At 37.5% G+C, this 25,485-nt stretch overlaps 2 protein-coding genes across 2 annotated transcripts in view; one reads left to right on the top strand and one right to left on the bottom strand.

The window, feature by feature from the left end:
* The window catches only part of BCCIP (BRCA2 and CDKN1A interacting protein), a 147,012-nt gene that overhangs the window by 108,712 nt on the left and 12,815 nt on the right, over positions 1-25,485 (bottom strand). The gene's annotated exons all lie outside the window — the stretch shown is intronic.
* Positions 1,097-25,475, top strand: DHX32 (DEAH-box helicase 32 (putative)). Its single transcript, XM_075757650.1, has 11 exons — positions 1,097-1,366; positions 4,081-4,274; positions 5,710-6,082; positions 8,721-8,966; positions 11,186-11,285; positions 11,397-11,555; positions 19,716-19,907; positions 21,589-21,738; positions 22,829-23,019; positions 23,881-24,062; positions 25,283-25,475. The coding sequence occupies exons 1-11, from the start codon at positions 1,097-1,099 to the stop codon at positions 25,473-25,475; spliced, it is 2,250 nt and encodes a 749-aa protein (XP_075613765.1).

Here is a 25,485-nt window from a genome sequence, read left to right on the forward strand (position 1 = left end):
CAAGAAAGATTTGTAAGAAGAGGCAGTAACTTTTATTATGTTACTTAGTACAGAAAAAGGTTGATTTACAAAAAGCACACCAGCGCTGCGTTCGCAGTCTGTCAAGACATTATCAGTACCATTGTTCAACAGGAGACTTGCCTCTGGAACTACAATAAAAATGTTATTTAATATTTGTGTTACGGTACAGATCAGTCAAGATTAGGAAACTCTATTTTGCTACTTTTGAGTCCTAAGAGTTGGGGGTTACTTTATGTCGGTAACTTGTTCTTCCCCCAGCTTTCAAGGTCAGTTCTGGCCTTGCAGGATTAGAATTGGCATCTCTCTGCTTTTTTTAATGTATTAAGTATATTTTAGATTTTTAATTGCTGCAAAGGCTGTTAAAGCCTCACAAGATTCCTGAGTTCGCAGACAGAGTACATAAAAAGACTCTTTACTACTCTGACTTTCCAAACCACTGCAAATAACACAAAATAAAACCACTGGCTCTTCCCAACCGACGCTTTCAGGCAGAGTTACCTCCCGTTAACTGCACGCTCCCAGCCCCTGCGCTGTTTTTGCTGCGCCCGGGGGTGAACCCCATTGTGCCGGGATTAGCCACCACATGACCATCTCCACAATCACAATAATCGCTCCGGAGCCTCCTATTCACGACAGCTGGGACAGGCGGGAGCAATAAAGGTCAGGCTCAGCGTGCTCTTTCCCAATTATTCTCCAGCCTGGCCGAGCAGGAGACACACCGGCTGGTACTCGTGGTCTGGCTTTAACGTGCTACTAAAGTGCAAAAGCTACTCGGCTTGTGTTTAATATCTTTTGGTTTAATCACGGCTATTTTGAAGAGTTTGGATGATTTTTTTAAAGATATTTTCTCGAGGTTCATCCAGGTTATTAAACCGCTTAAAGTGTGACAAACAGACCACCAAGAAGGCAGCTGCATCCCAAGACTGAACTTTCAAACCGGAGAGCTGGGAAATACTAATCCTGAAGCAAGCAGGAAAGGATTTCCTCAGGTTTAGGAGGCCTGAGTGATCAATCTGTGCAAAGGAGTCCTTCCATCATTAATGCGTTTTTGCTGGGAATAATATATGTAGGAAAAATGGCGTTTTTAACCTTTTCTCCAGAGATCCACTGCTTTTCAGAATTACTTGACTGCAGCGATGGTGATGAAGAGGAAATATTAGTCTGCGGAGAAGATTTAGAGCTTAATCCTTTCGATGGCTTGCCTTACTCTTCCCGTTATTATAAACTGATGAAAGAAAGAGAAGAACTTCCAGTATGGAAAGAGAAATACACTTTTATGGGAAGTTTGCTTCATAATCAAATTGTGATTGTGTCAGGAGATGCTAAGACTGGCAAGAGCTCCCAGGTCAGTACAGTATACTTGGTTGGGTTTTTGTATTATTTTTAGAGCGTTTTGGAACATTTAATATTGTACACTTTTTAGAGTTGCTATTAGTATTTTACTAATGTCCTTTCAAAACTGAAGAAACTTTTTGCAATCAATTTACTATTCACTGCTGTTCCCTTTATTTATATGGGGCACATCAATATTCAGATTTATATCATACTAGTACCTGGCTCCAGTTAGCAGCGCAGCGTGCTGTATGGTCCTGCAGTATAATAACATCCAGTTCTGCAGAGTTCAGCACTGCAGTTCAGAGCTGGGTATACGCACACATAGTTGTACCGAGTTTAGCAGTTCTCAGCATAGAAACAGATGTGCAACCACCTTTTGTAATCTGAGGTTTTAAGGCCAGAGAGGGAAAGTGAAATACAAAAGGTGACAAAAGATTAATGCAGTCAAATATAGATGTAAATATATATATATAAAAACATACATTTAAATACCTTTCTTCGAATATTCACAAACAATTGACACTTACTTTACATTTGTCCGTTACGAGCCATTTTACTTAGTTGATGAAGTCTTGTGGGCTTCAGGGTAAATTGAGTACTGAAGAATAACACTTTTCTGACTGTGACTGACACAGTGTCATAAACAACTAACAAAATTCTCAAACTACATCTTTTTACATACTAATTTTAAAAATATCAAGCCCTTTCTGAACACTGAATGAACAACGCATGCATTAACTCCTGTAGTTTAAAATTCCAAACCAACTATGCACAGAACCTTGGAAAAATTCTGTATAAAATATTCCTGTATCTATCAGTATGTGCACTGTAATTTTTTCTTTGTTTGTATACCAAAACACCACACTTCAACTCGAAAACCTATCAACTACATATTTTCCGGTCTATGTATCAGAATAGATCAGCTAAAATCCTTCCCTACTGAAATTACAGGTGAATTTCCACCATCTTCAGAGAGGCCAACCCTAAGTGTAAAATACTTTAGGACTTACTTCAAGTTGCTTTAGTATTTTGTCAGTAAATAGTTCCACCTATATTTGCCTGGCCACTATTTTATTCGTTTGGAGAATTTTATTTCCTCCTCCCCAATATTGACTAAACTTGTCATTTGATCTTCTTTTTGTCCATCGTCACCTTGAATGCCCAGTGGAAATGGTAAACTCTGCAACGTGTTGGATTCAATGCATATTGAATCCAGTGTTGGATTCAATGCATGTTCTGACTTGGAAAGTGTGTTTCGGTTCTGATTAGTGCTATATCAGGAAAGAAATACAGTGGATTTGCAGGCAGGTCATAAGAGAAGGTGAAACACGTTCTCACGGAATGAAGGATTGAAATCATCGGGGCCGTTTCTCAGGGAGAAGTAATGGTCCTTCTCTCAGTTCAGCCAAGAGAAAATGCTTTTTCCAAGAATACACAATTACTCTACACAACTCGTGTTAACAGACATCACCGAACCCAAGATCTCAGTTGACTCTAAACACATAAATATCCACCGGACTGTCAAATTCTGTTGTAATAATATAAACCAACCTAAGTCTGTTACCACAGTAAGCAGAGAAGAATTTTCCAGCAAGTTTTATAAGCCAAAACATGATCGTTTATGACTGAGAAAACTTTCCTGCAGGTAAAGCTGTAGGATAATCACTGTTGCAGGGCCTCTCACATCTGCCAGAGACTTCGATGCTGGACACTGCTAGAGATCACATATTGATCTAGAGACACCATACTTCTAATTGAAATTCCTGTGTTCTTATAAAAAGGATAGACCCACAGCTGGTGCCTGGAATATTTTTTGGAGTACAGTGTTACTGGCTGTAATTTCTACAAAACAAACTTCGTATAATAATAAACTACTTGCTAAGAAATATTAGCTTTTTAAATTGTCCTTAAACAAGTTTAATAAGATGTAACACATTGCTGGCTGTTTTTCAAACATTTTTAGAAACATAAATAACTATACAGAAATAAATGATATGTGGCTGATGCACCTAGTTTATATATGGTGATTAAGAGATTTGAAACCTAATACTCTCACTAAAATAATATTTACAATATAATTTTACTTTCTCAGGATGATAACAGATTCATTTACTATTTTCTAGTGTCGATTTTCTACTGTAAATATATACACTAGAGAGCTACTGCGTAGGTTTCTGGAATAGGTCAGTTCCAGTTAGCTTTCTTTACAGAGCAATTAATCTGAAATCACATACATTTACTCTGGCATTTGTCAGCTTGAAATCCTCTTCTTCCTGGGACATGTTTGCCACGTCAAGCACCTGAATATGATGTAGCACAGGCAGGTTTACTGCTGAGCCAGGTGAGAAGCCCCTGACAACTGCACCAACATTGTTAGCTCAATGAGCAGGTGCCTAAGCAGGAGACTGCCAGTGTTACCTGCTCCCCGGAGGTCAATTCTGTCCCTTCTGTTCCAACTAAGCCAAATCCAATTGAGAAATTCCCAGGTAAACCTTCCAGCCAATGTCACTCCATCTCTTGACTACTTAAGACATTCAGGTCCTTGACATTTACCAAGGCAGATAATTTCTGTGTCAGGCGCAGCTCATCCATCAGCAGTCCGGCAGACAGTACGCACCAGGTGCTCAGGCTGATTTAGTTCTTCCACGCTGTCTACTTCTTTTGCATTAGTTTCTGCTAAACGTGTTAAATACCAAATCCACCTGTTTTCTTATTTACTTACAGATTCCTCAGTGGTGTGCTGAGTATTGCCTTTCTGCCCACTATCAACACGGCGCAGTTGTATGCACCCAGGCGCACAGGCAGGCAGCAGTGTGGCTGGCCCTGCGCGTAGCTGACGAAATGGATGTCAACGTCGGCCACGAAGTGGGGTATTTCGTCCCATTTGAAAGCTGCTGTACAACAGAAACTATCCTGAGGTTTGTGTGTTGGGTTTTAATGCCTTCAAACAAATAGGTAGCTTACAGTTCTTTGCAAGTGCGAAAGTTTGCAGCTGACAGCACTCCAGTCCTTAGCTCTCCATTGCACCACTCCACTAACGTGGTCAGGACTCATAACCAACCAACTGTGGGGGAAACTTTGCTATAGGTGCAAGATTTTTACGTACAGTATGAAAACAAACAAACCAATGTTGCTTTATAAAGGTTGCGTATAATATTTTAAAATGCACGTGCATGGGAGATTTTGCCATCAATCAATAACTGTAAAAGGCTTGAGGGAGGTATGCTGTGCTAAATTGTAGTAGAGATTTAAGTGGGCAAGGTTACTGTCAGTGCAAAGCTTCGTGAAGCACCTCAGAAACCTCCACATCGTTCTACTTTTTCTGTTTGCCAGTACAGGAGTGTTCATTACTGCAAGAGAACATGGGATAATCTATCACAAACTAAACCTGAAATTTAGAAGCAATCAAAATTATGGCTAGAAAATGGTATATTCAGTAACAAGAGAAAAAATATTTAGGAGGATTTTTTTAAGAGATAAGAAATGCACTTAACGTATTAAATATGGGCAGGTGACAGCAGCAAAACAGGGATTCAGATTTTGAGCCTCTCTGAAAGTTAGGAGAATTATTTTCTCTGGTTCCTTAATATGTCAGGCACAACCTATAAGATCTAGATCATAAGCTTTTTTTCCCAGCCACAGTTTTCCAGTGGAGAAGAGGATACTCACCACTTCTGAAAATCAAGTTCAACCGCTCTTCCTTTCATGTGTCCTTTCTCTTTCACGGAGAACTCTGTAAATCTCATTCTGCAGCGCATCTTCCTGCAGCTGTTCCTAATGGGAGAGAGAGATGAATCCTATCCTCTCACACATTAAAACCTGGTTCAAGACTTCAAAGACCTGCTGAGCAACACAGCAAAAAATACTATCCTTTTAAAAAACTTTCAGTAGCAGGAATAATAGGGATAAAAGTGAGGAGGGCCTTACGGTATGAATTAATCTCTCATCTTGGTCCTGGCACTGCCTCAAATGTGCATGTACACCTTCTTTTCCTCATCTGAAAGTATTAGTTCCTAGCTCAAGAATAGGTTATGGCATGCAATATGCTTAGACAGTTTGGAAGATGAAAAGCAATACAAGTTATGATCTTAGGGTAGAATTATTTCTTCTTTTGCCTACAGCATCCTTTCAACCTTTCAATTGAATTACATTGAGTTTCTAGCTGCTTAAAGGAGGATTTAAATATGTAGTTGAGACTGCGATACTGACTACAAAATAGACACTCTGTTCTTATCAAATCTTTCTTGTTAGAACAGAAAGAACCAAGCTGTCCCCAAGACCCTGAATTAGTTTCTTACGGTCAAATCTGAATACTCCCAGAACCTTTGTAGAGTTTTCTGTTTGTATGTTCAGATACTGTACAGATGACATGCTACAAAGGGAAATGATGTCTACTCCTCTTCTGAACTATTATGGCGTTATCATCTTGGATGATGTGCACGAAAGAACTGTTGCAACAGATGCATTACTTGGCCTTCTTAAAGATGTCTTGGTATCAAGACCAGAATTAAGGCTGGTAGTACTCACTGCGCCTCATATGTCCAGCAAACTGCAGAATTATTACGGCAGCGTCCCCGTCATAAGAGTGGAAAACAAACACCACGCAGAGGTTGTATATTCTTGCAACGTACAGAAAGACCACTTTCTGTCTGCACTAAGACTGCTCTTCGAGATACACCATACGAAAGAGAAGGGCGACATCGTGATCTTTCTGGCATGTGAACAAGTAAGTTATTAACTGATTCCAGTTTTTCTGATTTTAATCAAGAAACAATTTACATCTCTGTTTTTATATGACCTGTAAATATCTGTTGCCAGTATTTAAGACACCAGACACTGCAAACAGCTTTTATCATTTCAGGTTTTTCATACAAAGAAGTTATGGTATACATAATGCTGTATTTATATATATATAAAAATACAATTTCGTAATCTCTTACAAGGAGCTATCAGATTTTCTGTAGGCTTAAAGAAAGGCCCTCATCCTTCTGTGTGACCCAAAAAGTAGCAAAGGTGGCACAGAGGGACAAGGGCGACAGATGCAGGGAGTTAATACACTGCAACCTATTCCGGCATTGGGTACCTCACCCTTTGTGATTCCCCGTTTTGCAGGAATGGACACATATCCAGTTTGCATAAATGTCCTACTTCACATGAATGTTTTTACCTTAAACCTGCCTACAAGGTTTTTCCATCTGCATTCTCCTTTACGGCTGCAAACTTCCCAACCATTTGTGTACACAACAGCAGGAGGCAAATGCCACCCTGGAGGTGCTACAGATCATCCAGGAATCTGCATGGGCTTGGCTATTCTGGAGGTATCTCTGAATCCCTGAAGACAGCAGAGATGCCCTAAATTCACTGCCACCAGGGCTGCACAATCACGTCCTTCTCAGAAAAATTTCACAGTACTTTATTGCTGTTAAAGCAATCTCCCATCAAATAAACATTTTAAGACTTGAAATTATTATAAATTATTATTATTATTTATTTATTTCCTGATAGTGATCTTCAGCCTTCTACTTTGTATTATTAAATCTGCTTTACAACAACTAATTTGCCTTAGTAGCTCCAGGAGATAATGACTTTTCACACACAAAGATAAATTACCATAAACTACCCAGGTAGTACTGCTTTTCACTGTAAAAAGGGGGATGGATATGTAACACCTTTAATAATGCTAGTCATCAGTAATAAACTTCATAGACACAAATTTTACAAATGATGAATTAGTGAATTCTCTGTATCAGTTCCCATATTTACAATAGGTAACATTGAGAGAAAACACAAAGTCTTTCCATTTTGAAGTACTGGGAACAAAGTTTCATTTCTGCTCAATTTTTTCTTTTTTTTTTTTTTTTTTGATGAGCAAGTCCCACACAATACTAAAAAAAAATAATTTCTTTCTTGCTGAGAAGAGATTACTTAGTTTTCTCTCTCACAATGAATAACAGCACTCATTATGAACAGTTACCACACAGTTCACATCCCACGCATTCTTGCTTAACTGTGATTTAAAGTTTTATACTGCTAATGGCTCACTGTTCCCTAGCACTCAACTGTCTGTTAAACTGAACAAAAATATGAATAAACTAAGGACATTAAGATTTATATGTTGTCGTGGTGCCAGCCTTGCTATTAGATGCCACTGTCATATCTTTATAAGAATTTGTATAGAATACTTTCAACCTGTAACTACTATGAATGTAGTGGCACTCTCAAATAGAAACTTAATCTGGTTCTTCAATTTTCAAAAATGTTTGCTAATAAAAATGCTTTTGGAAAAAAAACCAACAAAATCCCTTTCCAACTGAGCAAGTCTACGAATGATTTTTTTATACCTTTAAAAAATTGTTCGCAACACAAATTATATTTAAAAAAAAAGACTAAAACAACAAAAAAAAACCCTTTTACAATTTATATTCAACCTCTGAATTCATGGACTGTTTTAAAGGTGATGTTCCATCAACACAGATTAAGGACATTTTATTGACTTTAAGTCTTCACAGAGTTTATTGATTATTGGGAAGGAGGAAATCCTTTACCTTACTTATATCTTCTTAAACATAATAATTAAGGTAAAGTAGGGAGGTTCCTGCAGACTTTGATCCTGTTATGTATTGTAATCGGACTAAGCACATACCAGCAGTTTCCAAGCAGGGGCTCTGCCGTTTCAGCCCTCCCAGTGATGGCGTGAGGGCTGGAGCAGTGATTTGCTCTCATCTGTTCTGACTCCAGCCGCGTGCATCGCACCTTCGCCAGCTCACGTAGAGAGCTGCTTCCCAGGGAACGTCGCCACTCAGGGCGCCCACGTGCATAACTTTGGTTCCAGCAGAACAGAAAACATTTTGGGCGCACCAGTGGGGTACCCGAGTATCGCCTACAGCATTACCAGCCCTGCATATACAACTAATTTGCACCAAACCCTTTGGCACTAAATCATTGATGTGGATGCAGCCTACATGTCCTATATACATAAAGTTTAGTGACAGTTTCATAATTTCTTAGCCTTGATCTTCCTATGCTATATTTTTTGCACATCTGTCTTCCCCTGGAGGGTGGTTTGGATATGATTAAAGCCAGAGAAGACTATTTTGAAAACTGCAGAGGAAAAAAAGACATTTCAAAAAACAGCCCAGATCTTCTCTGGTCTACAGTTAGTGGATAGAGTCGGTAAATTCTCATACATAGCTCTTAAATTTTTCCCTTTAATTATTAATCTTGTAAGATTTAAATGTTGTTAGAGTTTGATACATAGTTAAAATTAATTTTAGAATAAAACAGTTGCTTTAAAATTAAATATTGATATTTGTTTTCATACTCATAAGAAAAAAAGAAAAAAGTAATCTTTCTCCTGATTACAGGAAATCGAAAAAGCTTACCAAATGATCAGACAGGAACAGTCTAATTTAAATCCTGACCTTGGAGAACTCATCCCAGTTCCTCTATACCCCACAAAACAAGACCTAATTCCCAAGCCAAATCAAGACAAACAGAAATGCTGCAAAAAATATAGAAGAAAAGTGCTGCTCACCACAAGCTTTGGAGAATCTTTGATTTGGATTAAAAATGTAACTTTTGTCATTGATGTCGGGATTGAAAGAAGAAAGGTTAGTGAAGTTAACCAAAATCAGCATGCCAAGAATGAACTATGCATAAGCTTTTTTCCAGGGTGGGGGGAAGGGGAATGTGCAGCTAATAGATTGGTGCAAATGGTTTCTAAAGGATCTAATACTTTTCTATTCTTTCATAAGTCAGATTCTATAATATTTTTAACAAATTAACAACGTATTTAAATAACTTTCATGGACATCTCATGTGAAAACCAAGCAGGAAAACATAATTACTTCCTAAATGTAGTCAGAAAACAAAAGTTTCTAAAGCCAGATTAACACTCTCAGCTGAAACTGCCACTCATTTGGGCACAAAACCAATGACATTTCATTTGCAAATTATATCTCACCTTAGTTTTGGCCTATCAGTCATAATTATCTCTTCAGCATCTTATAGATAGAGCAAAACACAATTAGTTCTTGGCTACCTCTTGGCAGATTACCTGGTTTAGTATATTAACCTCATCCCTTGTTTAACAACTTCATAATCAGGGTAGTACTACAGATCACATAGTGCCAAGGGATGCTCACGCAGGGAACCACTTCTTTTTAAAGCTGCTGGTGCTCCTTCCAGATACGTGCTTCCATCCAAGTACCTCAAAACACTGCCAGTTATCAAATTAATCTTTGACCTTTTCCAGTTCATTCTATGTTCTCAGTTCTTGTTTCCCCCCCCCCATCCTGGGAAGGACTAGTGCAGCTACAAATGCGTATCTCTTTTTTCTTTCATTTATACAAAACTGATGTCCTCAAGAATGAGTGACTATGTAGGAACAAATCATTATGTGAATTGGAAAGCTGTGTAACTACGACAGGCTTTGTAACCATCCTACTTGTTTTGCTAGTCCAGGAGCAAAAAATTACTCCAGTCATAGGCAAAACCCCAACATCATACAGTTTCTTTATATAATCCAGCATGGAATCACCAAAATTGAAGTTAAGTGTTCCTAAAATTTTGGATTGGGGATCACTAATCCTGATGAGCCTTGGAAGCAGTTCAGGCAAAATCTTGGGGACTACTACTACCTTTCATTTGCATTGGAAAGAACTGTGTCTAACACCATCACTGTCAAGGGTTCTCGTTTGGGGGTTATAAACTAACTCAGCCTCAAGTCATAGGGAAAAAAAATTGTTATACTTCTGTGTCAAACAAAGAAAAGTCTAAAAGCAGTTTTCAATTAGGCCATACAAAACTCAACTTATTTCTGAAACTAGAGTTCCCTTGGATGACAGAAATGAATCTCACTTCCACGGTAATCTGAAGCTTCCAGACTTCTGTGAATCAGAAATACAAAGTGATGGGAAGAAACCTAACGCAGTCCTGATGGCCATCAAATCACCTCCACTGGTTACGCAATTTTAACCCTTTATTTCAGTTATTTTGTCATAACAGCTGAAGTTCAGTCCTCTAATATTAATTCCTCAGCAATTCAAACTCACATTCAATCCATATCGCCGAAAGTCAGTTGAATGTAGAGGGAACAGGCAAAGTTTTGTGCAGAACAAAATCCTGTGTAAGTCTTGCAGTTGGGATATAAAATAAATTTACCTGGAAGAAAAGAAATTTGACTCCTGCACATTCTATCATTCTTATTAAAACCTTGCTTAAAGTAGACAAAATCCATTCAGATGACATGACTAGAAAGCTGCCTTATCGAGCTGTTATATGTCTTGCCATATACTACAGAAGCTTATGGACATCATCTGGTGGTCAGAAGAGTGAGTGAATCAGCTCCTCAGTTTAATCAAAATAAAGTACAATTAAGAAAAAAAATAGGGCATTATACATCTTTTTTACGGTCCTTGTTTCCTGTACTGAATTGACAGATTTCAGTATTAAGACAAAAATCTGGAGTTATGGAACAAAATGTTATCAGACAATGATGAGATTCTGTCATTGGAAGAAATAAGTAATCTTTTTTGATGCTTTTTGTGATGATACCACAGAAATACATTTTGTGCTTTAGTAAGGTACATTTCTTCAGAAAAAGACATTTTTCTTAGAGTATACTTAGAGTTATTGCAAAACGTGTCTATCAATTTATCAAAGCACTGACTGCTCTCATTTCCAAGCTAGTGAAATAACATTGTATAAAAAGAAATGAAACCGTTACACTTTCTGTAAAATGACCTAGACAAAAATTCAATACAGACCATTAATATTTTTGCAGTCTTCACTTTACTTATCTGATGCTTAATATCTTTTTCATTTAAAGGTGTACAATCCTAGAATCAGAGCAGACTCTGTTATAACGCAGCCTATCAGCAAAAGTCAAGCAGAGATGCGTAAACAAATTCTGGGCATGTCTTCATCAGGTAGAATTATTAGCTCAAAATTTAAATCCATTAGTTCAAATTATTAATAGAATCAATGTGGTGATGCGGGGGGCGGGGGGGGGAAAGTAATTTTCCTGAAATCTCTTCCAGGAAAACTTTTCTGCTTGTATCCTGAAGAATTTACTTACAAAGAAATGAAACCACATGTACCAGCCAAAATACAGGAATCCAACCTAACTAGCATGGTTCTCTTCCTGAAGAGGATGGATATAGCAGGCTTAGGACACTATGACTTCATAAGCAGGCCAGGTAATAATGATGCACCAATTTTCCATATTTTATTATTATTTCTGCAGTTATTTAAAGATTAATTTTGCCCTTTTATTCACAGTACTGTTTTTTTATTGAAGTGGTTGTAATATCACCACTGCTTTTACCACTTACCTGCTAGAACAGTTCACAATGCAACAGTTGCACTTAGAAAAATGGTATCATGCATAAACTGTTTGCTCTGAAAAAAACCCATAAAGTATCTGAATGGAATTGAAATGAAAAAAAAAAAAAAAATCAATACTCCAAGTATCTTCTCACCTAGGTTTTGAATTATTTTCCTGGAACCCACAAAGAAAATTTGTGTCCCATTGTACAAGGCATTGTATAAATATATAACAAAACATATTCCTTTAATCAAAAGTTTACAACCCAAATAAACCACTGTTGTTGCCCAGGAGATATATTTGGAGGAAATCAACTTTCTTCTTATCATCCAGCATCTCTTACCTCAAATTTACAATAAGCTGTTCCTTAAGGACAATATTATTTATAAAATAAACCCGAATAAACTTTCAATATTAGACAGGGAATACTCTGCATTTTGAGGTGAGAGCGTGAAGAAAGCGGTTGCTTTTTTATTTTATTTTTTTTCCTGAGTTCCTATTTTAGGGCTTTTTCTGTAGAAGGATATTCTTCTCTGTTCTGACCTACAACAAAACCCAAGTACCACTGCACATTCTGCTGTTGATTTGAAGCCAGTTAAAGTGAGGGAAATAGCACTGATTTCACTGGTTTGGGGTCACGTGACCTATTGCTAGCTTCTTTTATGATAATTTTCCAGTGCAAATAGGAAGAATTCTTATATTATCTTCCCTTTCCTCATGCAAATACACAAAATTAGAACGACCGCTTGTCTTCTATTTGTTGTGCACCATAATTAATTAGTATTAAAGAGTTTAATTCCCACTGTTGGATGTTGTGATGGATTGTAAGTGGAATTTTCAAGTAGAATTTATTCTATTTTTCCCTTGTCTGCCTGTTTGGCAGAAACACGCCTAAAAAAATGTGAAAAAACTTTGCCAGTCTGAGTGGTAACTAATTCAAGACTGATGAGAATCAGAGTATTTTGGCCTTGTGAGTGTCACCTCCTGCGCTGAATCTAGGAAACTGTCATGGAAAATGGTCAGTTGGATTCCACTCAAATTTAGAAAGCATTTTATTAAAAAAAATGATTCTAAAATGTATTAGTGCTTTTACTGGATATGAAGAAAGTTTTTCTTGAACTGTGGAACAAATTAGTAAAGTTAGATTAGGAAAAGCATTCAGTATTTTTGGCTTTAAAGGCACAATGGAGATGGTATTCATAGAGAATGAAATGCTAGAGGCATTTAAGGATTTCACAGATGTCGGAATTCTAAGTTTTGTCTGGATTTTTGAGATAATGCAGCTGAAGCAAGCATCTTGCTGATGTATACAAAATTATAAAGGCACTTGAATGTATCAGCTTTACTTGGAAGGGCATCAAACAGGAAAAAGTTTTTGCTAACTAGATCAAAAGTGCGAGGTCAAGGTATTGAAAAGTTTGAGAAATTACTGAAACAGTGTGAGGAATGTTAGAAAAACTGTTTGAACAAAGAAAAAAATCCCACAAACACTGTAGGGGGTCTGCTGAAAGGAGATGAGAAAGTCTGCACAATTTCCTGGTCCCCTTCCCATCGTAAGGCCCCAGATAATGAAACATTTGAAACTTTGCTTTAATTTTCTGGTACAACCCTTCCTTTATCCTAGGATAGATCACACGTTGGCTTTCCTTGCCCTGGGGTTTTCTTCTTCCCACTTCTAAGCAGGCAATGAACCTCTTTCCTCCTAACACTTAAGTTATATCCCAACCACAATACTCCAGAGATGACTATAAAGCTCACACTATCAGAATACAGACAGTGTGAAATACCTGGCGTGAAATACGTTTGTCTGAAAGAAACAGGAATACTGAAGTAAGCAAATTTGTAAGGGGAGTTAGTTATTTTATTAGACCAACAGACAGAATTCAAAACAGATGTCAAGCTTTCAAGCACAGAAAACCTTCTTTTGGGCCCTTCATCCTCCCGAGAGCTTTGGGTCAATGATTTTGGCCTGTGAAAGTCCAAGTTTTCTCATTCTGTGCTGAGACAGTCCCAACCTGCTGTGCACACTCGATGCCACGCAGGTCTCCGGTGGCTAAAGAAACACGACATCCTCCAGCAGAAGCAGAGACTGAGTCTGAAGCCACACAACGGAGTCCTTGATGCCCAGCTCCAAATACCTCTTGTACCAAATTAAAAGGTAGCCCTAAAGCTTTTTCGTTGCTAGTCATAAGGTCAAATAGATGTTACATCTTTCTGGATTATGTACTGCAGGCACAAGATCAACTGGAATAAAAAACAACACAAGCAAACAAAAAGGCATGGCAGTATTTCTGTCTGCCCTCATCTGACCTGGCCAAATCAAGTGCTGTTCAGAATACACAGATACTAAAACCATAACTGCCTTTCTATTTCTCCCCAGCACAGTTTGTCCTGGGCTTGGCTATTCCATGTCTCTTCATCTCCTTTGAGTAAAGGGACTAAACACATTGCAGCATCTCCCATGTGCCAAACACGTCACAGGTTTTCCTACGCACCGTTTCTGTCCAGCTAGCATTCTCAAATGTTCTTTGCAACTGAATCAGATGGAGACTTTGGGGTTTTTTAATCCAAGGTGAATTTCTCCTAAACAAAATAATGTTTTCCCTGAGATGACAGATGAACTGCTGAACAAGCAAATCAAAAGTACACCAAAACTCATAGCAAGAATTCAAAGAGAAGTACTTCACACAGTCCGTTCCCTGTACGTGAAGCAGAGAACATACAGCAGATAAGTAAAGAAACAAAAATTACATCAGTAAAACATTTTATTTCTGCTCAACAACAATATGCACAAGTGTTTTTTTTTCTGCTGCTCTTTGAGGAAAAATAAAAGCCTGGATTAACTCTGACTCATTACTGCATTATGAAAGCAACAAACATGTCAGGCTTACAGCTGCTGCGTTTAATTCACACTATAATCGAGATGAGCAAATGCAGCAGACTTGCTACCCTTTTTAGAATTCATGAGCCATATGAAAATGTTTTTGGCACTGCAGTTCTGAAGTGCATTATTTGAATTCTTGTGCCACTATAACAGGGATGTCTTTAAATTTTTATCAGTTAATCAGCTAGATCTTTTCTGTGTTATATAACGGGAAGCAAGAACTTTCCCACAGATTGCAGCAACATTATGTATTTTTGTAAATCACTAGAAAATCCTTATTTAAACTATGCAAATCAGTATAAAGATGAAGCCATGTAAAATTTCCATAAGAAATCAAGGTGAAAGCAGTTTGCAGATTCTGCATTTGTGCAGAATTACCATAAACAATTTTCAGATTAAAATATTTGTTGATGGTCATAGATACCATGACATTTGAGAACTACACTATTATAACCCCACTGGGAATGGATTTCTAGAATATCCATAATAACAAGACTTGTATAAATGCATATATTTTCAAATTGTTTCAGAAATAAAATTTGTTTGCGCATTTCTTCATTAGAAGCAGACTGTCAAAGATGGAAACTCAGATTATTTACCTTAAGATTTATTGTCTTAAGTTCACTTGTTGATTCTTTCATGTGCGTGCTTTGAGGATGACACAAAGCAGATAGAAAACCAACTGCACTGAACGTCAGTGCTACCCCTGGTGTGTGGCTGTAACTGTGTATTTTTGGTAGGAAAATACTGGTCAGTCCCTGTCTGCTGGCAGAAAAACACAGTAGGGACCATTACCATCCAGCTTGGAGGGGTGAAGAAGCAGCATAAGGGGGAATGGAACGACTGCAAAGTGTGAGTTTGGAAAAGTAATTTTGAATGATCAACTATAATTTCAAAATAACAGTTATTGAATTGGTGACATCAGAGCATGACAGCCTCATAAAAAAATCATACCTCTGAAGTTACAGGGGAAAAAAGAGAATCAAGATAAAACCTGCACACAGAAGCTTGTCCTTGCAGAAGGAAAAATCTTTGCATAATTTGAAGAAAACTTGGCAATGGATTTCTCCGTATCTTCAGTTTGCTATCCAAGGAGCAATGTTAAAAAACAAAACCAGAAAGTGCTATTCACCGGAATATTCCCCCTGCAGTAATTACTCTGGCAGTTCTGCACGCTGTTAAGCCTCACAGAACCTGGAAAAACTTGTGGTTTGCCAAACAGCGAATCAGCTCTTTAAAGACAATGTCCCTTCACCTGACATTCATGTCAGCTCTGACTTTGTAACAGTTATTCCTATGGAAAGAAAAGGTCTATCAAAGAGCAGGGATTTTACATAGCCAGAATTTTCAGAGTAGACCAGAACACAGGACCTGTAGATCCTCCAGATAAGCATGATATGGTAGTTAAATGCACTATTAATAATCATGAGATTTATGTTTCATTCTGATATCTAATAAGTGAATATTACAGAATTTTTGGCAAATCGCTGTATCACTTGCTTCCTTATATAAAAAGAATTATACTTTTGTATTTATTTTATCACACAGTAAGCACTTCAATTTCAGCCATGTAGGATGTGATACTGAAAGATTAAATGTGCAGCCACCTTTAGAAACATAACTTATTCTGTTCATGTCAAAGTTATAAAAAACCTGTGAAATGAAGAATATAATTTTAAGTCAGCTTGAAACCCTCAGATAAATTATTTCAGCATTAACAATTAGTTACATATTTGCTTTATTAAGCCTAACTATGATCAAGAGTAGGATCTGTATTTATATAAAACTGGTCAGATTTCCCAAGACAAGTCCTGAGCAACCCAGTCTTAAGTAGCCAAAGAACACAGGCAAGGGTAAGAAAATATCAGATAAGGAAATACCTTTTCAGTTTCCAGGGATGTGACAGTTTCTTGTTGAAAGCACAGGACGCATCTCGAGAGCTTCTCTTTAATTTTGCTCCTGTGAAAGCAGCGGTTGAGTCACAAACTTGCGGTTTGCTCGATGGCAGCAGTAGCTGGCGTTGGCAAGCAGCCCTAAAAATAATGACGCTCGCTAGAAACCATTATAAGACAACGCAGATTTCTGTTCTTTAAAGAAGAGCTTTCCATATCTAAACATTTACACTACTTTTGTTTTATCATAGTTTGTATTTAAATAGGAACCATATCACAAAGAACTCTCAAATGAGCATTTGCTGTTCTTACAATGGCTTTTGATTGAGTTTGTGCCTCAGAATGCAGACCCATATCTGAAAGCCCTATTCTGTAACTTTTTTAAATTTCAGATTCCTTCACATGCTTAATCTACCTTTACCATCTTGTCCTTTCTAACACAATAAAACTCCAGGAGTCCTTTTTTTTTTTTCTCTATGTAACACTCATAGCAAAATAGGGAAGTAATTTGTGCTTATAAATCTCAAGGCAACTAACTCTAGGGCATAAAAATGCAAATTACTGATGTTATCCGGGGATGGAAATTGGCTGCCATACAATCATGTATTTTGTAAGTTCTAGCACAAACTACTTTGTTGATTTCTGGAAATTAGCTTTCCGTGATTTCCTAGTAATTACTATCTGTCTGAATGACCATTTTACTCTCCTTGTATTTTCTATCACTGTTATCTATTTACTGTCACTGACTCTTATTCTTCATCAGCTGTTACTTTTAATTTCTTTAAACTTCCTAAGTATTTTCTTCTCAGTTGCTTTAGCTTTTGCAAGGGCTCATCTTTTATCCCATTAAACCTCATATGGCTGATAACAAATGTTCTCTCTAGACAGAAACCCCTTGTGTTTTACAGGCAGAGATATGAACTCTAATACTGAAATGAAACAGGTCCACAGTTTAAACAGGAATTTATAGAATCCTAAGAGAATTCCTCTGAAAGCTAGTAGTATAGTAAGTGTTTTACAATTAAGTAAAGCCACAACGCTAACAGATTTACGTGCTGGAGTAGTTCTGTAAAAGCTCATGTAGGAGGAATTAATAAACTATTTTTTCCCTTCAGACATTAGTAACAGAAAAGGGTTAAAAACAAGTGTTTGTTTGCTTCCCATTTTACTTTTTTCTCTACTTCATTATAACTAGTTAATTACAGAGTGATGGCAATAAACTAACAATGCCAACAAAGTAAAAGCCCAAACTCGAGATTTTCTTGCAGGAAGATAGGGTGCCTGAAGTGAGGTGTTATGACGAAACGTGACCTACCAGCTCCTTACAGGCTTTCTTCGCTTTTAATCTTCATGATGCAGAAGTAGCCTGCCAAAGATAGGTTCCCCTTCGTAATTAATTCAAGTAAGAAATTATTTCTAGTCATGTCCTAATGAAGATACAAGAACAAATACACACCCTGCCTGTGTGGGTAGCTGTGGTTGTGTTTTGGTTGGGTTTTTTATTTAGAGAATTTTTTTTACATTAAAAAAATGTAAAAAAAAATGTTTTACATATGCAAACCAACAGCAGCCCACAGAAACCTGAAAAATTGCCAGTGCAGTCATCAGTTTCCCAGTGCTGGGTACAAGGCCAAGTCCTGCTGCAGTGGAATTTTTGCCACCAACTTCAATGGGACTAGAATTTAACTTGTTATCCATAAAACAGAGAGAAAATACCAAACAGTTCTTTAAACTGGAATAAGGAGAAAGTTGCTGCAGTGACAGGAGAGCAGTTATAAATTTAAAATAACTGGCACTCATAAAAGATATTGACCATTACAATAACACCTGGAACAGAAATCTACCTTTGAAAAGAGCTGGGAGGAAAGTGCTTTCACACTTCGAGTTTCCAAGTTTCCACCAGTGTCTTTCATGCTCTAGCAACTCTTTTTTGGAGAGCATAGGCTTGACAAAGTCTACTCAGCTTTCAGGTTCACTCTCTCTAGCCCCAGAACTGTAGCCACCACGGTTGCACATAAAGCTCTTCTATGCTTCTTTTGCCAAAGGAACCTACTTTCATGAACAGCAGATTTCCTACAGACCTGCTCAAGTTCTCACTTTAAGTACTGATTTGGCTAATCCCACCCTTTCAGACATGTTTTCTTATCACTGCAACTGTGAGGGTCTGAATTCATTACACTATTCTTTCAGCAGGACAAAGTGTCGCTGAGAAAACACTTAAGACTAATTTTTTCAAAATCTGAAAAAAATATCAGAATAGTGCTTCACATTCTTCTGGCACCATCTACCAAAAGCAAAAGCAGTCAATAAGAGTAAAACAGCTAGGGTATACGTAAGCTCATTCCGTCTTCCACTGCCTCAGAGGCAGAAAACCAAGAGAAAAATAGTGAAAAAAAATAGTAAAGGAGAGATTCAGTGAGATACTTAATGAGAAAGGAGAGTCTTTGTCAAACTCCTTTATTATTTACTCCCATCCAGCCCAAACTCACTTATTTCCTACATTTTTCCCAAATTAGTCTCTCAGTCTACCTAACTATTTTCCTATATTCACTCCTTATTTTTTTCTGCCTCACTGTTCTCACTTCTACCTATGGAGGTTGTAAGGAAGTTATAACCTACAATAAGGGAAAAGTAAATATTTAATTTTGTTCAGTGAGAAAGTACAGCCAATTGCTAGGGAGACATTTTCTTTTATTATGCTCCCATTTTTCTACTGACATCATGAGAAACTACGTGAAAAAATAATAATAATTTTAAAAGGCAACCAAGAGAATTCCAAATACCTGCAAGAACAGTAAGACAGATACAACTTCTGTAAATGCTTGTCTTTTGGTTATAATCCTCTTTCCTAGAGCTCACTATCTTTGACCACCTCTTTAAAAAGAACAAACACACACATAAAACATACCTGAAGACTGCCAATAGTGCAAAGAGTTTTTGACATAATCTGGATACAAAACACTATTCAGCACTCACTGTGTTGTGACTTGACAAAAACTGCTCTGACAGAAAAAAGATCAACAAAGTTATTTGCAGCCCTGTAATTGTCACCCCTTGTTTTCTTCCTCCAGAACATTCTCAGCCTTCCATTCATCTCATTTAGTACTTTTTCTTCTTACCTGTTGTCAAATGACAGAAGCTGACTTCTATAATTTTCACATAGGAAATATACAACCGAAATATTATACTGAGAATTCAAGCATTCATTTATATGTAGCTATTCTCAAGGATTTGAATTATCTTTCCTTTTTATTAGCTCCTGAAAGCCTGATGCAGGCTTTGGAAGATCTTGATTATCTAGCAGCCCTGGATAATGATGGAAACCTTTCTGAATTTGGAATTATTATGTCAGAATTTCCCCTGGATCCACAACTGTCAAAGTCAATTCTGGCTTCGTGTGAATTTGAGTGTGTTGATGAAATGCTCACCATTGCGGCCATGGTAACAGGTACCCATAAATAATGTCTTACTGCATGGCTTGTGCCACCTGCCAAATCCACGTAGACTCTTTCAAAGTCTATTCACAAGGGCAACCCAAAGGCAAACTTTTGTTATTCACATCCCACTTATTTCAAGTAAATGAATATCTTTGGCTGTTTAAGTCTTTAAGCATGCAATGAAACACAAGTAATGAATTCATAAGTAGCACTCCAATTCCATGCTTCAAATGCCCCATTAACTGCCAACCTTTTGTCAGAAAGCATACACAGAACATCCCTTCAAAATGAACTTCCTTATCTCATATTCACGTACATTTGTTACACACTGAAGCAGCAAATTAGGGGAAGTTCTAATTACAAACGATATTGAACTGTTGACCTACAAAGACTTACTTGGTGATCTTGTTTCTTTAAAACTTTAAATGTTTTATAAAACTAATATAACCTTAAGTATCCATACCGTTCTGTCCTGATGGATCACTCTGCTCATACATGGCACCGTGAGACAAACCAGCTGGCCCCAAACACTGGACACGTGAAGTCTGGAGCAAGAACATTTATATTAGAAGGTTGTTAACTATAGATCTTCTTTCATTTGATGTGACAGAGCTTTCAAACCAACACATAACCCCCCGATATTTTAAACCTATTCATTCTGTAAAAGCTGCTATTGAAATCTTAATACATCAAAGATGCACAAAATCAGATTTTAGGATAACTGAGAGGGGGTGATTCCAGAAGTTGTTCAAATAGCAAATAACAACGATGACTTCTCAGAATCCCACCAGATAGTACAGGACAGGGCTAGACTCAGGTTCTTTCACGTCTCAGAATTACACAGTGATGTTGGATTCAGCAATATTTAGCTGTCTCACTTCTTTCCACTACAGCCTCCTAACTATATAGCACTACACTACTGGTTTTACGGCATAATCCTAGTACAGGATCAACGCTTGAGAGCTATCTACTGCTCAACAGCCACAGCTTAACCTTGCCTGTAGGAAATGTTTTGGCATAGCATTATTGTGCTCTGCCCAGAGGGAATATCCTAGGCCCAGAAATTGTGAGGAGTCTTAGGCAGCGAGGACACGAACCCACAGGACACCAAGCTACATTAGTTCTTCTTATAGAACAACTTGGGTTTATGCCCAAGCTGGCTTGATTTTTTTAATACTGGGCCTAAACATGTAATAAAATTTTTAAGTACATATATCAAATGTAAACCGTTGAGTAGAAGCACACTTTAGTTTTAAAAAACACAACTATCTCAAAAGACAAAATTATGTAGCACGGTACCACAATGGAAGTAAAATGCACTGGAAGGCACAAATGTCAACATGCAGGAGCAAATCAAGGCATTACATCCATAGATCTAGTTTCTTTCTATATTAAAGAAACCATATGCTTGGATCCCAGATAAATTGGATCATTACGAAGCAGTTCTGGCATCAGTCTAGGAGAAAGCTGCTCCCTTTCTTTTGTGTTTACAGCACAAATTAACTAAAAAGAGACTGAAAGAACATATAAATAAAACCTTAGTGAATGCAATAGATTTAGTTCTTCAGCTGCAATCCAACAGTGAAGATTAAAGGAAACTGAGAAAGGAAAAGAAGAAAATGTATCAGTGGAGTTACTACTTGTGCATGCGGCTACGTGTCTTAATAACCACTGGCTTGATTTTTTTCTAAGCTCCTAATTGCTTCTTACACGCACCTCCTGGCACAGAAGAGATTGCTCTCACTTGCTGGCGAAAATTCTCACACCCTGCAGGAGATCACTTTACCCTTATCAATGTCTTCAACGCCTTCAAGGAAGCCAGTGCAAACTCTGCAAGCCAATGTAAGTGTACCCATACCAGCCAAAATGAAGCACATTGTAACCAATTTTGAAAAAAAACCAAACAAACATTTAGTTCATAAACCCTTTTTGAATGATTCTTTCTAGAATTGCTAATTTGCAGAGGGAAGAGAAACCTAAGATAGTTGCCATTACAAACAAATATTAGTTTTAGTTTATTAACTAATTGACAGTGATCTAGGACAGCATATCTCATCCAACAAGGATACATAGGCACTACTACAATTGTAATTTGAAGTGATACTGTACCAAACCAGAAAGATGGTTCCTCCTGAAAAAGCACACAATCCAGGTTTAAGATGTGAAATGACATAAAACACTGCTGAGGAGGGACTTGATTCCCCCAGCAGCCTAACAATTCTGGTGGTTTTCTGATAGCTGTCAACTAAAAGGGAAGTTTAAGGGAAAAAAATTGAAAATAGTAAAGTTCAGATTTACAGGAAACCAGATAAAGGCCAGGGGACTGCACAGCCCGCAGAAGCTTTTCACAGCATTTTCCTGTGCTCAAACATCTTCTCGGGTTTGTTTAGCCCGAGTCCAGTACTCAGACACTGGAGTGATAGGTCTGCATATAACAAGCAAAAACTTAGGACAGGACAGTAGGATTGTTTCACATTCAGTCATGCTGAATACTGAAGAGAGGTCCAAGAGAACCTGTCCTTTACCAGCATGCAGGACCATCACCAGCACTGCAAACATGATTTCAGCTCCACATCCTGGCCTGAACCCAGAAAGCCTAAAAAATAGAGTTGCTACTCTTTCTATTTGAAGCCATTACTTTTTACAGACCAAATAAGGGATTTTGAGTATTTTTATTCAGAAAAATACAGCTAAAATTCCATAAAACTAAATGAGGATATCAAGTATTGCCCACTCACTTTACGAGCAAGGAGCCTAAGTTGTCCGTATGGTTCTTGTTATCAGAATTTTGGACAGCTCTGACACAGCTACTTGCTCCAAAATGTTTTTAATCTATTGCACCAGTCAAAAGCATTTTACAGAGCAGTATCTGTGGATAGTACCTATCAGTAAGACTTTGCTTTAAGCCAAAATACTGTTTTTTCCTCCACAGACTACAGTAATGAGAAATGGTGTCGTGATTATTTTCTAAGCTGTTCTGCACTGAGGATGGCAGAAATTATCAGAGCGGAACTAGTAGAGATTATGAAGCGTATTGAACTTCCTATTTCAGAACCGGACTTTGGATCAAAAGAAAATATACTAAGCATTAAGAAATCTCTCTTATCTGGTTACTTTATGCACGTAAGGAAAAATATTGTGGTTTCATCTCACTGAATTGTTAATTTATATAGAATGCTTCCGGAGAACTTAAGTTAGGTAGTGAAAGGTTTTGATCATCAGAAATGATAAATGGCTTTTTTTTTTGTCAGTGTATCAGACAAACACTTCTGCCAACTTCAATCCTCTCTCTGAGGTGCCGCTGTCACAGCATGAAGTCCACACACGTCACTGCAAGAGGAAAACTGTCAATATGCCTTTCACTCAAAGAGCTCTTTTACTCATAAAACTCTTTAACTTGTAATAGTCTCTCAGACCTCATTTCTTTTTTGAAGATGTTTTTGTGAATACACCTTGGAAACAGAGAATTGACTTGTTAAAAGTTCAGGTATACATAATATACCACTTTCTTCATCTCAACGAAATGAGGTACTCTAACTGTAAACATAAATCAGATTGTTTTATTCCCACTTGAAAACACGCTTTCCTTCACATCGCTATGCTCCACCTAAATGTAAGAATGACCCCTCCAGACTACACTACTTCAAGTGCCCGGCCACACGTTGTATTTTAAAGTCTTACAATTCTTTGTTTTCACACAGACCCTTCAAAGCCAAGTTCAGATACTTACTGTATAAGCTCGTCCTCATTTCTTGCAGACAGTTTCCTCTCAAATATACAGATCGACATTTTCTTTAACTCATTTCATAGTATCCAGTCCCTAGCTTTCCTACAGAAATTTGGGAAGAGGTTTAGGCTTTCCAGCTGAAAGTATGTGAATACAAGTTTAATTCCTGGTTTTAATATAATAGGCAAACACTGATCTATGCATCTTGAACATTCAATTAAGTAATGGATAACTCTGCATTTTTTTTTTTTTTTTAGATTGCTCGTGATGTAGATGGCTCAGGTAACTACTTAATGTTAACACACAGACAAGTGGCCCAGCTTCATCCTTTCTCATCATATTATAACACCAGAAAGATTCCTGAGTGGGTTTTATTCCATGAGTTTAGTATATCAGAAGACAATTCCATCAGAGTCGTCTCCGAGATATCACCCGACCTGTAAGTTAACAATGATGAAACTGTTTCTTCACTCATACCTCTACCACAAAAGTGTAACCTAAGTCACAGACAGGGTAAGGATATGTGCGTACATTGACAGCAATGCTTGGAGAAGTCAACTCCAGTCATCATCTCCTTTTCCTTTATCTGGTTCTGTTGAGAAATCATTCCAAGCATAACTGACTCACTCTAGATATAAGGTATATAATAGGCATAACAGAAAACGATAATTTTCATACCTAGTCAAGCAAGAGGAGTAGGCATCACTGGAAGGGTGAAGAAATTGTTGTTTTTCACACTTTTTATATTCACTAGTGAATACATGTGGAATAAATTTTACTACTTTGTTGCCAGTATAATTTTGTCACTGTGAAGGCATCAAGCAAAGCTACACACTTTCATTCACATCACTCACTGCATTAGAGCTCAGAACTATTAATAAAGGCAAGAACTGTGATCTCACACCTTTACTATTCTTTTCATGCAAAACAAAACATCATTTAAGTCAGCCTTTTGTATTTCCTAAGGTGTGCAGATCTGTTCAGAAACTGAAGTGGGTCTCAATGTCTGTCACTGTGACTGTAATCAGCTCAGCCAATGAAAAAACACCTTACAAGTAACAAAAGTTTCTTACAAGGTAAAAGATACGGGGGGAAAAAAAAAAATCAAGGAAGAGTTAGCACAGCAGTGTACTCATAGATTAATCTAGCTGGAAATGTCTTTGTTCCCTGAAAAGCTATTTTCCAGCAAATCTTTCTCTCAGTATGTTTTATGTACCCAGCCAGCTAAATCTTCCCATATCAACTATTTATGGATTCAAGAAAAGACTACAGTCTTCCTTCTGCAAAAACCTCTTTATGCCGAGAATACACATTTCACTGTCCTTTCTTTTCTATTTTCAAAGAAAGCTTTTTTCATAATTTTATTGAACCAAAAATACGTTCAAATCCAGAAACCTTACTATTTAATGCAATCTGCAGCATTGAGAACTGAACGACAATCACCTGAAGTGTAGACTGAGTACATTAAGTGCAGGTCTACTGCACGTACAAACTGCTACTGCATGTTACAGAGCATTTTGGTTTTGAGTTGAAATACCAACTTTGTAGCTGTATGCATCAGCATGGTGCTGGTGTCTTTTGTACAAGCCTGGAAATAGCTATTCAAACACTTCAAAATTCAACTAAAAAAATAATGTTTTTTTCTTATTTCCTCACCAGATTCGTGGAGCTGGTACCTCAGTATTATTTTAGCAATCTTCCTCCTAGTGAAAGTAAGGATATTCTGCAGGAAGTGATCAATCACTTGTCACCTGCTTCAACTATGAAGGAAGAACAGAAAACTAACAATGACAACAAAGAAAATGAAAAATTTCCCCAAACTCCCACTGAACAAAGATGTATTATTCAGTGATTTTAGACTG

Source organism: Balearica regulorum, chromosome 7 (assembly GCF_011004875.1).
Source record: "Balearica regulorum gibbericeps isolate bBalReg1 chromosome 7, bBalReg1.pri, whole genome shotgun sequence".
Lineage (NCBI taxonomy): Eukaryota > Metazoa > Chordata > Aves > Gruiformes > Gruidae > Balearica > Balearica regulorum.